The sequence below is a fragment of the Pezoporus flaviventris genome, unplaced genomic scaffold (assembly GCF_033815535.1).
Source record: "Pezoporus flaviventris isolate CSIRO_AGI_PZ_B2104156 unplaced genomic scaffold, CSIRO_AGI_Pfla_v1 ptg000154l, whole genome shotgun sequence".
Classification (NCBI taxonomy): domain Eukaryota; kingdom Metazoa; phylum Chordata; class Aves; order Psittaciformes; family Psittacidae; genus Pezoporus; species Pezoporus flaviventris.
Genome location: NW_026892702.1, coordinates 1557719 through 1574961, shown reverse-complemented (window position 1 = coordinate 1574961; position 17243 = coordinate 1557719). Strand labels below are relative to the sequence as shown.

The window sequence follows — 17243 nt, the reverse complement described above, 5'->3', positions numbered from 1 at the left end:
TAGAGGGAGGAAGGACTGCAGGACTCATGGTTGAGTGATGCAGAGGCCTCGCTCCCTACGGCTCCATCCCTGACTTGTCCCTTGCCATCCCTTCCAGGAACTGTCCCACTGAGATCATCCTGCTGGTGTGGCGGCTGGTGCCCCAGGTGAGGTCGGGACATGAGGGCATGATCCGCAGATCATCCTGCAAGTCTGCCTACGACCTCCAGTCACCACCCAACAAGCGGGAGAAGAACAGCACCGTGCCCCTGCGGCCCGAGCAGCGCCGGAGCTGCCACGTCCTGTACGATGGGAGCGATGGGCTGGTGCTGAACAGCTGGGAGAGGTACACGGAGCTCGGCAAGCGGGGCCAGAGCACCCTGCCAGCCCTGTCCCGGGTGCCCTCTGCTGCAGACCAGAACTACATCATCTTAGCCCCTGTGAACCCCGGGAGCCAGGTAGGGCTGCTCTCCAGCCCCGTGCTCAAGTTAGTGCATGTGGCTGTTGGCTGTGCTTGCTGCATCCTCTCTTGCTTTAGTCCTACTGAGCATCGTCTCTGTTTCTAGAGCACATGTCATTTTTACAAGCCAGACCTGTGTCCCTTGGTGGAGCTTTCACTGTATTCCTAAACCACTTACACCACGACTGCAGAATGGGGAATGATCTGCAGCCTCCTCTCAGGGCTCACTCAAGGGGTGAGGATATGGGAAGTGTTTCCACTGCATAGACCACAGTGCAAGTCAGTGCTCTCCTGTTCTGCTGGCAACAGGGCAAACGTGATTTTCACCTCTCTGGAGTGAGAGCTTTGGCTTTGCTGGGTTTGTCATGCTAGCATTTGCAATTGGTTGTCGTCAAGTCTACCTCAAGCCTACTTCAGGTGACTGTCCTCGGGTTGTGTCTTACAGCTGCTGAGACCTGTCTATCAAGAGAACAATGAGACTGTGGGTAAGTTCCTGATGTGTTGAAAACACTGCTTAGAGCACCCAGCAGAGCTAAACATGGTCTTTCTAGTGCTACTGAAGCCTTGCCTGGGGCTTTTGGGTAGGATCATCTTCCCACTCTGGGTTAGAGATAAAAGCAAGAGCCCTACCCCAGACCCAGAGGTGAGCACAGTGTCACAGCCTTGTGCGTGGTGTGAAGGTCTCTCCATCAGGGGTATGATGGAAGCAATGAAGTGTGACAGTGTTCAGTGTTGCTGTTGTGGCTGTTCCCCAGATGTGTCCCTGGGCCCATTCATGCTGTGTTTCCCTTCTCATGCATGTTGCCTTGCTGGGGGTGCCAATACTGTGGCCTCTGCTTTGATGTTCACTTTATTGCTAAGGCAGTGAGGGTGGCCATGACTCAGATTTGTACAAACAATAGTGCAGGCTGATGTGCCAGGTTTGGGGAATGCTCATTTCCTGGCTGCTGCAGGTCTCTGCAGGCTCTGGATCAGCTCTTCTTGAAACCCCTTTGAAACAAACTCATTTTCTGCAACAGGTTTGCTGGGTCTTACTGGAGAACCAGGTATGGTTGGGCTTGTGGGATGAGGCATGTGGCAGGGCTGGGGACTGCAGGAATCCTGCTCCATGCAGAACCACTTGTTTCCTGCTCAAAGCTGGGAGCTTGGGAGGCTGTGCTTGCACCCTGGTGTGTTGGGATGCCCTTAGGAAGAGCTGCAAAAGAGCTGAGTTCCCAGGCTTGATCTTTCAGGGGTGTCTTTACCTCAGCTACAAAACTCTGTACTGCCTGTAAAGATGGGACAGTGTCCACTGAAGGCAAAGTGTGGGGCTGGCAAAGGCATGTTGGGGATGTTGGGCAGTAGGAGGGAGCAGGGTGGGTCCAAGCTCCCTGTACCTTGGGTGCTGCAAGCCTTGGAGCTCTGCAGCCAGAAGTATTCCCATAGCTCAGCTCAGGGGATGTTCCGTACTGTGGATAATTGCAGCTCCCTTCTGCTCTTTGTGGATGCTGTGAAGATGAGCTGGACCATGGGGACTTGTTCTTACAGCAGGGTGGAATTTGTGAGACTCTGCTTCTTCCCATAACACATTTTAGTGATGGCTTTCAGTGTATTTAATGTTAAGTCTTCAGAGGGCGGGATGCATTAGTTACCCTGAGCAGTGATTAAGAGCTGGCCACCAGTCCCACAGTGACAGGAGCTGGCACTTGGGGCAGGCTGGATCTGTGTCTGCCAGTGTGCAGAAAGCAGGACTTCTGCAGGTGAATTCCTCTGATAAAATGAGGTGATTTGGGGCTAAGAGGAAAAGCAGATCCTACATTCCTAGCCAGATTGTATCTGTCCTGGGTTGAGCTCTTTCATGCTTTGATTTCACCTGCCAGAGCAACCAGGACAAAGGGAAAAGAAAATGTCAGGGTTGTTGCACTTAGAGGTGGAAACAACCTTTTAGGTCACCAGGGCCGCACCACTGCCAAGGCAGGCTCTCAAAGCAAGCGGTAAACAGCAGGTTTGTGTTGCCAGCAGAGCACAGGCTGGCTCTGCTGGTGCTTATCTGAAAGTAAATGTGCTATTTCCTAATACTTAATGGAATATGTAATGTTGGGTAGGTTCGTTTATTTGCTTTGGCCGAGACCTTATCTGCTCTGAGCCATGGTCAGAAGTGTTTTGGCTCGTTTCTGCCTGGGAAGGTTGTGGGTATCCGCTCAGTGCAGAGGCAGGAGCTACTGTGCAGAAAGCTGCTGTGCTGGGAGCAGAGCCCCCCGGCGCTGGGGGGCTGGGGAGGGATGTAGGGCTCAGGGGTCTCTGCTGGGCACCCCTCTAGCAGGGGCTGCAGGATGGTTTGCTGGGTTGCACCCCCAGAGTGTGAGCAGCAGCCCAGGGAGGGGATCCTGCCCCTCTGCTGTGCTCTGGGGAGCTCCCCCCTGCAGTCCTGATCCAGCTCTGGGGCAGCAGCACAAGAGGGACGTGGAGCTGTTGGAGTGAGTGCAGAGGAGGCCATGGAGATGCTGCGAGGGCTGGAGCAGCTCTGCTCTGGAGCCAGGCTGAGAGAGCTGGGCTGGGGCAGCCTGGAGAAGAGAAGGCTCCTGAAGGGGAGACCTGAGAGCAGCTCCAGTGCCTGAAGGGGCTGCAGGAAAGCTGGAGAGGGGCTTGGGACAAGGGCCTGTAGGGACAGGCCAAGGGGAATGGCTTTAACCTGCCAGAGGGGAGACTGAGATGAGCTCTTAGGCAGAAGCTCTTCCCTGGGAGGGTGCTGAGGCGCTGGCACAGGGTGCCCAGAGAAGCTGTGGCTGCCCCATCCCTGGCAGTGTTCAAGGCCAGGTTGGACACAGGGGCTTGGAGCAAGCTGCTCTAGTGGAAGGTGTCCCTGCCCGTGGCAGGGAGTGGAGCTGGAGGAGAATCATAGAGTCACAGAATAGTTAGGGTTGGAAAGGACCTTAAGATCATCCAGTTCCAACCCCCCTGCCATGGGCAGGGACACCTCACACTAAACCATATCACCCAAGGCCTTGTCCAATCTGGTCTTGAGCAGATTCTATGTTCCTGAGACATAGTGGAGGGGAGAATGGGCCAGTGCTCCAGCTCCTCAGCTGGGTATGTTCAAATCCAAGTGGACAGGTCTGCCTGCTGGACCCAAGCTCACTTGGTTCAGCCTCAGGAGGCAGGGATGAAATATACTTGGATTTTTCAATGGCATTTCTTTTGATGGAGGCATGAATTTTGGGTCAGAGACAGTCAGTTCCTGTTGGGGTTGTTGCCTGTGAGTTCTAGGACTGGCTCCCAGCGGTCTGAGATGCTCCCACCTCAACCGTGGTGCTGAGAAAATGGTTGTTTCTATCCAGGTAAAGCATCTCCAGAGCACCCCACATCCCATCCGTTCACTCATGAGAGAAAATGCTGGTGGGAGCTTGCTGGGTGTATCCAAAGGCATTCCTCTGGGGTGGGAAAAAAGAGCTTAGAAATCCTATGTATCAGGGAAGGAAGGACTCCCCCTCACAGGGGGGAGAGTGCAGGGAGCAATAATAACTGTTGATAATTATCAATAATGCTTTCAATCACAGGATTATCAATTGCATTTGGGATGCTGGGGCTGGTTTGACACATCACCTGATGTCTCCTGGCCTCTAGTGATGCAGGGTTTGGGGTGGCTGCATTAGCTGGTGTGTTGGCTTGTTGGGCAAGTCAGAGCTGTGCTCAACCAGCTGAGGTGGGAGGCTAGAGGGGAAAGCTCCTGTGTAATCCCTGCTCTGAGTGGGGATAACGGCTCCCTGCAGTGAAGAGGGACAAAGTGAAGTCCAGTCAGGCTGCTTGGACATTTTCCAGCACTGAAATGTGATGCTGAACCCAGTGGCTGGTGTTGTGCCAGCCTCATGCAAAATGAGCTCATCCTTTATAAATACACCCCCACATCTGAGCAGCCATTGCATCCCTGGGAGTGATTTGGAAAGGCATGGGTTGGTCCCATGCCATGAATATGTTTGTCACTCCTGTGCCCTTCTTTGACACCTCCAATCTTAATATCTTCTAAAAACCACGATTAGCCCATCACTAGGCACCCCATCATGTGAAATTCCTGCACCTTGCTAATTCCCATGCCCAGAATCCACAGCAGGCTGGCTGTGGATGGACAAAAATGTCCCAAGGTTGAAATTTCCAGTGTTTCTCTCCATGCTGAGTAAGTCACAGCGAGTTTTCCCCTCCCTGCAAAGGGAAGGGTCATACTTCCATGGTATTCCCCAATGGTGGGAACCTCCTTGGTGCTCCTGTGATTCAAGAATGTCCATTTAAAGTCATGTTTGGGGTTGTTCTGTGTTAATGCTGTACTTTCAGTACTGCACAGGGAGGTGTCTAACAGCACATTTCTTCCTCCAGAGTTCTGTATTCACACATTGTGCAGACAGCAGTGGACACGCAGTGACAGAGCTGACCTGCAGCTGGACTTGCTAGAACAAGGGGAGTGGGATCATACTTAAAAAGGGGAGACTGAGATGAGCTCTTAGGCAGAAGCTCTTCCCTATGAGGGTGCTGAGGTGCTGGCACAGGGTGCACAGAGAAGCTGTGGCTGCCCCATCCCTGGCAGTGTCCAAGGCCAGGTTGGACACCGGGGCTTGGAGCAAGCTGCTCTAGTGGAAGGTGTCCCTGCCCGTGGCAGGGGTTGGAGCTGGGTGAGCTTTAAAGTCCCTTCCCAGCACAAACCAGGCTGGGATTCTGTGACTTCCTTGGGTTTTCATTTGCACACACCCGGAGGTGTTTGTGCTGCTGCTGTGATGCAGTTGTCCTTGGTCCAACAGGCGAGTAGCTCTTGAGCAGAAATGTCCAGGGAGAAGTCAGTTTGCATTAGAAGTGAGCTCAGTGCTGTTATTTCACGGATCCCTGGAGAACTCTGACAGCAGTAGGATGGGTGTTCCTGCAGCTCTGGGCTCTAGCTCTTCCCCTCAGGCTCTGCTTGCCCTCCTGCAGCCTGTGGGAGCAGGAAGCAAGCTGGCAGCGTGCAGCAGCTCAGCGGGAGCAATCCCCTGAGTCTGGGTTTCCCTCTGCTTCCTTTGTCGCTCCAGGAAATGCATGTAAAGGGAAATCACACACGGGCTCCGGCAGAAAATCCAGGCTCATGAAGACTGTGCAGACGATGAAGAGCTATGGGAACTACCAAAACTGCACCATAGTGAGGCCACACATCCCACACTCCAGCTACGGCACCTACGTGACGCTGGCTCCCAAAGTGCTGGTGTTCCCCATCTTTGTGCAGGTAAGGGCAGCTGAAGTGTGGTGTTATGGATCTGATGCACTCAGTTCTTGCTGCTGGAGGTGGGTGCAGGCTGCCATGCAAAGTGGATTTGTTTCCCAGCAGTATATCCCACGAATGCATGGATCCCCTCTGGTGCTGGCTGTACTTAGCACAGTACTGGGTACATTCTTAAAGGGAATTGTGTCCTGCCCAAGCGATTCTCCGTTGGAGATTTTTCCCTTTTCAGCTTTCAGATCTGGTCCTTGAGTGCTTGCTTGAGTCAGGAGAAGGTATCCCAGCTTCTGGGCTTCAGCCACCAGTTTCACATAGTTCCATGGGTTCTATGTTCTGTTAACAGTGTGCAAAGGTTCTTTGTTTAGCTGGTGGCCAACACTAAAATCCCAGACAAGGATCCAGAGCAGAAATGGCTTGACAGGGGATGTTCTCCCTCCCCAGTTCCATGAATGCTTTTCTTCAGACTTGGCCCTGACTTTGGTGGTAGCAGCTCTAACTACATCTGTGTCTTACATTTTGTCCCTCATATGGCCAGAACCCCAGAAAACCTCATCCAATCCGGTATGTTTAAGTATGTTACTGCTGAATCCCTGTGGAGAACCATTAGTCCTCCCCTGCAAGAGACAATAGCGGTGTCATGTCAGCTCATGGTGATGATTAACTGAAACCCATGATCCATGTTGTCCATCACTCCAGTCTGATCCAGACCCAGGGGTAAACGTGGGGCTGGGCTGGTGCTGGGGGGTAGCGTTATGCTCATCTCCATCCTCCCCAACAGCACCTGCGTGGCTGTTCACATTAGCACCAGTGTGTCCACTAGCCCTGGCTGTGTGCACAGTTTGCCTTGTGGAAGGTCACAACCAGACTCTTTAGTCCCAAAACTCGTGTCTTGGGTTGAGTCTGGGCTGTTGCTGCAATTGAGGAACTGGTTTTGTGTTCTCACATACTGCAAGGCCCCTTTGCAGGTCCTCATGTGCCTGCTGGTCATGCAGCTCAGGATGATTGTCCTGGACTGGTTTGTTAGGGTTTATTCTGCAGCTGGGACAACTGAACCTGTCCTGTTCTTCTCCAGCATTAAACAGGGAAGGGACGAACCAGGGAGCTGAGCGCTCAGCGTGACAGCCCTCTTGAAGTCCCTTTAACTTCCTGTGAGAGTAATGGCTTTAACCTGCCAGAGGGGAGACTGAGATGAGCTCTTAGGCAGAAGCTCTTCCCTGTGAGGGTGCTGAGGCGCTGGCACAGGGTGCCCAGAGAAGCTGTGGCTGCCCTATCCCCAGCAGCGCTGGACAGAACTTGGAGCAACATGGTTTAGTGTCGCTTCCAACCCAAACCGCTCCATGACTCTAATCCACAAAATCATATATCAAGTGTTCTTGTCTGAGGGGTGTGAGAATCCAACGTGCCACTGTTGTGGTTGTGTTTCCTGCTAAGAAGCACCCATCCCCAAGCCCACGCTGCGGAGCAGTTGACGTGCAGAGGCAGGAGGCTGATGGTCTTTTTATAGCTTGGTCTGACGTAGGTGTTGTGTTCAGCCTTTTTATCGTGTGGCTGGACTGCAGGCCTGCTGTCCTTCTGAGCACACTGTGGGGTGGCTTCTTCCTGAATGACTTAGAGCTCAAAGTGCAGACAAAGTGGGTTTGGGGGTGGAAATTTGTTCTGGCAAACCACGTTTCCAGTGGAAGGTTTGACTGATTCGGTCTCTTTTTCTCCTGTTTCCTCTCAAATGTAGCCCCTAGATCTTTGTAACCCAGCCCGGACTCTGCTGCTGTCAGAGGAGCTGCTGCTTCATGAGAGCAGGACCAGGACCATACAGGTAAGACTCTGAGCTTTCTAAACATGCTCTCTGCAGTCTTATATAGCAGATTGCAAAGGGAAATGTTTTATTGTGTAGTGCTGATATCAATACTGTATTTGGAAAACTTTTAGTCAGTTTATCATGGGATAAGCTCAATACCAAAGCTTTCCTCTGCTAGAAATCTTTATTTTCTTGTCTTCCTTCATGCTCACAAAGAAACCACACATGGCAAATGCCTGCTGGTCGCAGTCTGGTAGCTGAGGCCACTCAGACACAGAAAGAGGGAATTTAAGAGTATTATAGGCCAGGTTAGAGATCTAGACAGAGAAAAGGAGCTTCCAGAAATCCAGCTTCTGAAACAGGTCGCATGCCTTGTCCAAATTCCCCTTTTCCTTCTTTCTGCTGCTTCTCTGCAATGTTATCAGAGGGCTGTTAAAAACTTGGGGAAGCTTTGGCACTGACCTGTAGAAAACCTCTTTCCCTGTCTGTGCTGCTGTTCTTTGCTGCTCAGGGTCTTCGGCACACCCTCATGAATGAAAATCAGGTAAACCCATGGCTGAGTATCAGCTGTGCTATGATGGTTTGGAAATGCGGAGGCCAGCCTGAAGTCAGGATGCTTCTCCTGGTTCGTTTGGAGTTCATAGAATCACAGAATAGTTAGGGTTGGAAAGGACCTTAAGATCATTCAGTTCCAACACCCCTCCCATGGGCAGGGACACCTCACACTAAACCATGGCACCCAAGGCTCTGTCCAACCTGGCCTTGAACACTGCCAGGGATGGAGCATTCACAACCTCCCTGGGCAACGCATTCCAGTGCCTCACCACCCTCACAGTAAAGAACTTCCTCCTTATATCCAATCTAAACTTGCCCTGTTTAAGTTTTAACCCATTACCCCTTGTCCTATCACTACAGTCCCTAATGAAGAGTCCCTCCCCAGCATCCCTATAGGCCCCCTTCAGACACTGGAAGGCTGCTCTGAGGTCTCCACACAGCTTCTCTTCTCCACGCTGAACAGCCCCAACTTTCTCAGCCTGTCTTCACACAGGAGGTGCTCCAGTCCCTGATCATCCTCGTGGCCTCCTCTGGACTTGTTCCAACAGTTCCATGTCCTTTTTATGTTGAGGACACCAGAACTGCACACAATGCTCCAGGTGAGGTCTCACAAGAGCAGAGCAGAGGGGCAGGATCACCTCCTTGGACCTGCTGGTCACGCTCCTTTTGATGCAGCCCAGGATACACTTGGTTTCTGGGCTGTGAGCGCACACTGAAGCCAGCTCATGTTCATTTTCTCACCAACCAGCACCCCCAAGCCCTTCTCCACAGGGCTGCTCTGAATCTCTTCTCTGCCCAACCTGTAGCTGTGCCTGGGATTGCTCCCACCCAGGTGTAGGACCTTGCACTTGTTCACTTTCAGACCAGACTCAGAGGTCTGTAGTAGCAGCCAAATGTACAATAACTGAATAACTAATGCTGTTTGAGCCTGGGTGGAGCATGTGTGTGCACGGAGGGGTTCATATTTAGATGATGGAGAGCCTCAGGACAAGCATGTCCAGAGGAGATGTGCTGCTCTGTCTCCAAATAGCCAATCCAGAGACCCAGCTTGGGCAGGATCAGGAGGAGGACATCTCAGGGAAAGGACTCTGTTTGCTTATGATACCCTGAAGAGGAGCATGAAGCTGGAAGAGGATTTCCCAGTTGGAGCTGCTGCCAGGGAAGGGCAGGATGCTGCATGCTGGCCAGGAGTGTGAGACACTGTTTGGGAATGATGGTGCCCTGAGGCTGTGATGCCTGTGCAAGCCTGGCAGAGGGGCAAGTCAGGAGGTTGTGACTAAGCAGAGTGGAAAAACAGAAGCAGTGAATGGGAAAAAGCATGTGGCAGTGTCTGCTTTGGAAGGCAGGTGCCTTTCCCTTGGTGTGAGCCCAAGCGTGGTGCTGTTGCATGGCTCCCTGTTGCTGGGAGCTGACGGTTGAGGGTAGCAACATTGGACATCAGCCACATCCCCACAGAAGGGCTGTCTCATGCCTGCAGTGTGTCACAGGGTCAGGGCAGGCTTTGCAGAGCTTTCAGGGGTTGCTGCAGGTCTCTGGAAAGCCAGAGACTTCCCTTCTCCAATGGAGCAATAGGCTCTGCTTTGGTCTTGATGGGCTGTGAGATGAGAACCTAAGCTTCTGAAGCCAGCAAGACTGAAACTGGCCTGGGCAAAGTGGAGCTTCCCCTGGTACAGAAGGGCTCTGACTTCTCTTTTTGCTGGACTTGAGCTCTCTCCCTCTCCAGCCTTCTCTGCTGCCTGAACAGAGGCTGTCCTGTTTCCTATTGGTCCTTTCTTCCTTGCTCCATGGGGTTTTCCACTTTCCCACTGCTCTTCCCACCCTGTCTCTCTCAAACTAGACCCCTGCTCCTGTGTTTTGCAGGAGCTTTTTCTGCATGTTGTTCTGTTACGGCTCAAGAGAGGAGGGCCCTGGTGCAGGGGCTGGAGATCCTGGTTAATTCTGCTCCTTTCAGCCCCCAAAACCTCAAACCCACCCAGAACCTTTCCCCATTGGCAGCTTTGCCATCAGGGCCCGCATCCTCATCACTGAGCAAACTCTCCCATCTCCTGAAGGAGTCAACCTACCTCTCTGGAGGCCTGCCAGGATCTGTCCTTTCCCTGACCTTACCTCTGGGGCAATCCTTATTCAGGCTTTAATCACATCCTGTCTAGACTTTGTTGCAATTCCCATTTTATGCTCTTCTGAAATCCCTTCAGTCTGTGGAGTGCCAGAGGAACCTGCGTGATGCTGCGGTTGCCCATGAAGGCAACGAAGGGCTTTGTCCTTGTGGGTCCATCTCTAATGTACGTGGAGGCAACTTGCCAAAGCCCTGAGGCACCTTCACAGCATGAATCATGCTCTTCCCTTTCCCAGCTCTCTCTTCTGCAGATCAGGATGGTCCTGCCTTGAGCTCTGAAAGCCCCCAGCTTGGCCAGCAGCCTGGAGGTCATGGACCAGCATGTCCAGAGCAGAGCAAAAGGCTTTGCTCTCTCATCCCAAGTGTTGCACTGCAAGTCCCTGGCACTCCTGGCCTGGGACAGGGCTCCCAGCTCCATGTTTCAGTGGGTGGCTGAGTTTGGCCAATGCAATTGGCTGACCAAAACCCTTCTCCCTGGGACAGACATTTCAAGATCTTGTTTTCAGCCCTTTTTAGACATTTTTGGGTGAGAACATCAGAAACCTGTGCTTACCTATTCTCTCCACCACACTGGTCCCTCTTACACTGTCCCTTCTTCACTGCCTCTGAATAGCCTTTTCTTCCTTGTTTTTCACCATTTCCCCATCTGCACAATCACTGTTTATGCTGGTGTTTGAGCAGAAGAGGATGGGGTTAGGAACAGTTCCTAAGGTTGAATATGAAGGTGCTGTGGCTACAAGGCTTTATTTCTGAGCACTTTTCACAATGCCTTTGTTACCCTGCTTTGCTTTACAATGTGTGGCTATTGCGCCCTGTGGCCAGGCTCTGCCAGACGTTGAGCTCTTGTTCTCATCCTGAGGAAGCATCCTGAGGGATGGACTGGATGATCTCCAGAGGTCCCTTCCAACCCTAATGATTCTGTGAAGTGCACTAACCTGCTGCTTTCCCTCCTGGCTTCCATGTTTTTTCTTGTAGGAAGCACTTTAAACATGGCCCTTCCCTGTGTAGCAATGCCTTCCTGGTTATATTCTGTAGTTAGTCAAATCTATCAGCAGCTGAGGCTTTGCTTTTTGCTGTGTGCGCAGCATGCAGACATGCACTGTGTCCCACACATCAGTGTCAGCCTCTGTGAACATTTCCCCCCCCATAAAATCTATTCCCATCCCCCTAAGGTCTGTGTGACATCTGCCATGTGGCTTCGTCACTCCAGTAATAGGTGAGCCTGTATCTGTCTTCAGAGTCCTGTCATCATGTCACTTGTTTTATTTCTGATTTTGGGGCAGGAAATCAGCCCTGGGAAATGCACAAAGACACTGACAGAGCAAGGGGCAGCTCTTGTGGGTCCTGTGTCTTGCCTGCGTGAGTTCAGGTGCTGCGGTTCTTTTGTGTTTGCTCTTCTATGAGCCCTGTGATTTTTCATGGTAGATACCAGGTCTGTTTGCAAAGGGCTGTTTGGGACACGTTGCAGCCTGTCAGCAGTGGGATGACAACCCTAGACAGAGTGCCAGCTTACTTCCTGCAGCCCTCCCCTCTGCTGGCTGCTGCCTTAAGAGTCATCCATACCTCGAGTTTCCAGCGCTCAGCTGTGCTGATCCTGCTCCCAGTGCTGTGATCAGGGTCTGCTGCAGCCCAGGGCAGTGCTGGGGTGCTCTTGGCAGGCTCTGGCGTTGTGGGTAGAAGGGACACTCTCTTTTTCCTCCCCCAGCAATGTGGAGGAGCAGCAGGACCTCTGTAAACTGGTTTGTGTGGCACTCATCTAAAATCAAGTGTCTTCCTGGAAGCAGCATCTAATAGAGATGCTCTTATGTGACCCACACTGGCTGCGCTTTTATCTTCTCCACATCCTGAATTCAATCAGGTCCCCTCCAATCCAGATCACTCTGGTTCTATCTTCTCATAAAAACACAATGTTACCTGTAAATACTTTTTGTGTATTTGTTTCCATGCTGCCCTGTGTAAACCTGCTTGGTTTTGAAGTGATATTTTTATTCCTACTGATACTTCTCATCTTTCTTCTACCCTTTAAAATTCCATGTGTCTTCATTTTCTTTTCTCCATTTCCAGCATGACCACTTCCTGATCCTTCTTTTATCTCACAGAATCCCAGCCTGGTTTGTGTTGGAAGAGACCTTAAAGCTCATCCAGTTCCAACCCCTGCCATGGGCAGGGACACCTTCCACTAGAGCAGCTTGCTCTAAGCACCTGTGTCCAACTGGGCCTTGAACACTGCCAGGGATGGGGCATGATGCTGACTCCTTCACTTCAAGTTGCTATTCTCAGAATCCCTGAACATCACTTATTTGAGGCTGAGGAACCTGGGATGGCACCAGACATGTCCCAGAAGTTACCTTTGACACAGGACGGACATGGGAGAAAGTTTATAGTGCAGCTTGTACTTTGTTATTCCTGGTATTGATAATAATGTAGTAGTAGAGGTAGTGAAGAGGGTGAGTGTGGGCACAAGGCCAACAGTGTCCTGAGAGCAGAGGAAGGGATTTTCCCAGTAATACAGAGAAAAGCAGACCCTGTCTGGTTTGTCAGTTAGAGCTGTGCCAGTAGCTTTGTGCTTATTAGGAATCCCACAGAAATGAATTGGCACAGCAAGGAGAAATCCTGTGGCAAGGGCTTGATTTTTGGTTTCACAGCCACATGCTGCTGCCCTGGCATGAGCTTACCATCGTGTGATGAACTGATACCCAGCTTGTCCTCCTGCTGACACGTGTCCATCAGCTGCTGGGCATGGAGACAAACTGTACTAGGACAGAGCAGTCACCTTTCGAAGGTAACTTAGTGGCGGTGGTGCTATAGCTCCCAGTGAGCCCCTGGATCATAGAATCCCAGCTTGGTTTGTATTGGAATGGACCTTAAAGCTCATCCAGTTCCTCCCCCTGCCGTGGGCAGGGACACCTTCCACTAGAGCAGCTTGCTCCAAGCTCTGTCCAACCTGGCCCTGGGATGCTTGATTGTTTTCTGCTTTTGCAAAAGGGTTGCTAAAAGGCCACAAAACCTTCATTGTTTTGTTCAGTGTTGCAAAGCAGTTTTCCCTTTGCTGGAGGAGGTTTTTGGGAGCATCCCAAGGAGCGGTTAGAAGCAGCCATGTGCTCCCATGCTGCATCCTGGGCAGAGAGCAGCATGTGGCTTGGAAGCATGCAGAAGCTCTGGTATCCAGAATGTCCACTGGTGCATTGCAGCTGCTTCCTGGCATCTTCTGCATTTCGCTGCGTGTCCCCAGTTGCTGCTGGAGAATGAAACAGGCTCCAGCCTTGGCTCCTGGCACAGTGATTGCACTGAGCTACTCGCCTCCAGTAGGCTCCTGGGTCAGGGATCTCCAGTATAGAAGCTCCATTCCTGCCCCATCCCTGGCAGTGTTCAAGGCCAGGCTGGACACAGGGGCTTGGAGCAAGCTGCTTTAGTGGCAGGGGTTGGAGCTGGGTGAACTTTAAGTCCATTCCAGGCCAAACCACTTTATGATTCTTAAAGATCCCACTGATCTGTGCTGATTGAAGCAGGGACCTCAGGCAAGAGCCAGAAGCAGAACAAAACCTCCCTTCTGAGCTGTGAGCATTTACCACTGCTCTGGAGTAGCTCCCAGGCTCTAGGACACTGCTCAGGCATGGAGCTGGGGGTTCAGTGTTTGCTTTCGACCCATCAGCGTGGTTTAAACGTGTCAAGTTTGTTTCCTGTAACTGCTGTTTTAAAAGCCAAACTGTTATTTTCCCAGAGGGAGCCCTGGGAAGTGAGAAGTGTCCTGGGAGATCACGTTTGCTTTTAGGTTGCAACTTCTGCAACGTGCTGGGATTAGTCGGCAGCTTATTCCCTCCTCCTGCTCCTCTGATTTATAACTCATGCAAATGGGAAGTGACATGAGCGAGCAGAGGGTGTGTTTGTGTGGAGTTAAACTGCCGGGCAGGTCTGTCCCTCTTGTCACGGGGCTCCACAAGGTTCAGTGGGTGGCTGCTGAGTGCGGGGAGCCTGGTCTGGGAGCACCCCAAGGGCTGTAGCAGGGATCAGCGCTTAGGACAGGGTGCCTGGGTTGCCTGCCATGGCTGGTGAGTCTCCCCAGGGCAGAGAACCTGCCCAGGACATTCCCTTGTCTCAGTGCCAAGAGGTGAATGTCTCATAGCTTCTGCTTTTGTGCTTCCAGGTGACTCTCTTTGTCTACTCTGACCTGCTGCTCTTCACCAAGGAGGACGAGCCTGGGCGCTGCAACGTGCTGAGGAACCCTCTCTACCTGGAGAGTGTCAAGCTCCAGGAGGGTGAGTGTCTGCAGGCAGCAGTTTGGTGCATTTTCATGCCACTAGCTATAAATGTTTCTAGCCAGCCACAGAATAGCACCCTGTTACTCCACTCTAACATCATCCTGCAGTGGGGTGCAGGGCCATCACCACCCTCCCTGTCCCTGCATTAACACAGTCCCCAGGAGCTCCATCTCCTGGGACACCTTGGGGGCACGTGGGTGCCACCTCTTGCTTTCCAGGGCTTTGTGGTGCATTTCTTGGGGGTTTGGGGCTGGCATTCCCCGGGCTCTGGCTGTGCTGGGCTGCTCCCTTGCTGGTGTTACCCTGCCTGCAGCTGGGGCTTGCCGAGGCAGAGAAGGGGAAGTCTGAGGTTACCCTCAAGGGAGTTCAGAGGTTGTCTCTCGGGGAGCCTGACTGAGCCCTGCTGACCTTTACTCTGCTACTTCTCCCTTCAACCGCCCACAGTTTCCCCCTGCACCAGCATCCTCCCCCATGCAGGAGGAAAGAGCAAACCTAGAGCAAACCCTGGCCTCAGTGGCAGGCTGTGGACCATGCCCTTCTTCTGTTGGCTATGCTTTCCCATCAAGCTGAGGGCTCAGAGAGGGCTTCTACGGCAGGGGCTGATCTGAAATCAGTTATCTCAAGTTGCAGTGAGGCTGTACAAAAGATGGCCTTCGGGTGCTCAGGGTCAAAAGGAGAACAAATGAATTGCTTTACCACATTCTGTTTGCTACTGTGGGACCACTTGGCCCCAAGTTCAGTCCCACCTTGTTCCTTCTTTGGTGCAGTCACTTTTGGGTACGGGTTTGGTTTGTGTGCAGTCCCCTGACTGTGTCAGTGTGGGGCTGATGTCTTTACGCAGTCCCATGGCCCTCACCAAAAGGGGTTCATCTAGATCCAGGCTGCTTCTCCAAAGGGATCATTTTCTGGCTGGATTTTGCCTCTTGCCATGACTCTGTGGATAGGCTGTATTTTCCATGTTGTTGTGAGCCTCAGTGCTGGTGGTCTGCAGTGCTGAGCAGGGCACCACAGGCTGCCTCTCAGTTGTTATTTCCCATTTCCATAATTTCTGCTCCCAGATTCATTCACGGACCTCTTTGGTGGGGGCAGAAACGGTGAGAGTGACGGGGCACCACGGCACGAGCCATTTAGAGAAGCCCCTGAAGCTTCCCTGGGGTTTGTTCTTGGTGCTGCTTATTTCTATGAAACAGCCAAACAAAACTGTTTGTCGTTGGAGTGCTCAGCTGTTGGTCAGTGTCTGCTCCTGGAGCATGTATGCGCTGCATGGAACAACTCTGCTCTTCTTCACCTCCTTGAATCAGCTTCCCTGGTGATTCTGGTCCTGGCTCTGTGCACCCAGATCTGTTCACAGCTCGGCACAGGAATGTGCCTCCTAACCTCAGGCAGAGCAGTTGGATTTCGTGAGTGCTTTTCTGCCACTTACTTCCTTGTTGCCATAATAACTGGGCTGGATCACATCTGGAAGAGCTTTAACAAGCCTCTGTGAAGGGGGTGCTTGTCTCTCCAGCACTGAACCACCCCCCGTGCACCAGGAATCCGGCACAGTTGGTTTTGAGGCAGCTCATCCTCCTGCTTTAGGCAGGGCCGCTTCAAAGGCGGGTGGAACAAGCAAGGTGTCCATCCCTTTTGGCAGGGCTTTTCTGCTGGTCTCCTAAAGGACTGAATGGCACATGAATAGGAACAGGCGTATTGCTGAGTACAACAATCGGGACATCTCCGGTGCACTACAGACCATTGTGATGTTTCCTGTTGCTGCCGCTCGCTGCACTGTGCGAAAGCAGATCAGTGTGATCTGCTGTACAATGCGAGTCTTCCTGCTTTAGAAGCCGAGCAGGGCTGATGAGCACCACACCAGCCAATGTTTCCAGTGTGACAGGGCTGGCTTCCTCACCAGATACTGTGGGAATTTCCACGTGAAGGTCACCACATTGCTGGGATCCTGCCCCCATCCCGGGTGGGTGCACTTGGCTTTGGGATAGGGAAGAGCTCTCCTGTTCTGCAGCTGGAATGAGGAACCTCAGGACTGAGCTGGGATCCTGCAAACAAACACTTTTCATGGGCTGCTTTGCTGTCCTTGACATCCCACCCCGCTGTATCTCACAGCAAACAGCTCCAAGATAGAGGCAAAGAATGATTTGTGAGTCTTCTGTCCTGCCAAAGCTTCTCCTTGCTGCCCAGTGATGCTGGAAAGAAAGCAACCTGGAGAGGGGCTTTGGCCAAGGGCCTGTAGGGACAGGCCAAGAGAATGGCTTTAACCTGCCAGAGGGGAGACTGAGATGAGCTCTTAGGCAGAAGCTCTTCCCTGTGAGGGTGCTGAGGCGCTGGCACAGGGTGCCCAGAGAAGCTGTGGCTGCCCCATCCCTGGCAGTGTTCAAGGCCAGGTTGGACACAGGGGCTTGGAGCAAGCTGCTCTAGTGGAAGGTGTCCCTGCCTGTGGCAGGGGTTGGAGCTGGAGGAGCTTTAAGGTCCCTTCCAGCTCAAACCATTCCATGATTCCATGATAGCACCCAGGGCTTGAACCCTGCCACACCTCCCCAGGGACATGTGCCACGGGGGGTGACAAGCTTGTCCCCTCTTGGTAGCCAGGTTTGGGTGTGCAGAAGAACCTTCCTCTCTCCTGATGTACCTAGGGCCCTGCAGTACCCTCCCTGAGACCCCTCTTTGTGGAGCAGACATGGGGTGGTCAGGAGGGGTCCTGCCTTTGCCATGGACATTGCCACGGTCCCCTGAGCCACACCAGGAGCTGTGGAAAGGATCCAGGACCATCTTCCCTCTTTTCCCATGTTTTTGGCCCAGTTCCTGGCACAGACCACCCAAACCCTGCAGCCAGTGGGTGTTTTCCTGGGGTTGCCCAGGAGGTGTGG

At 52.5% G+C, this 17243-nt stretch overlaps 1 protein-coding gene across 1 annotated transcript in view; it reads left to right on the top strand.

Annotated features, from left to right (window-relative positions):
* RGS3 (regulator of G protein signaling 3) overlaps window positions 1-17243 on the top strand; it is a 74785-nt gene that overhangs the window by 20765 nt on the left and 36777 nt on the right. The window contains 5 exon segments of the mRNA XM_061479591.1: window positions 98-437; window positions 885-924; window positions 5470-5660; window positions 7384-7467; window positions 14265-14376. Coding sequence (XP_061335575.1) covers window positions 98-437; window positions 885-924; window positions 5470-5660; window positions 7384-7467; window positions 14265-14376 — 767 coding nt within the window.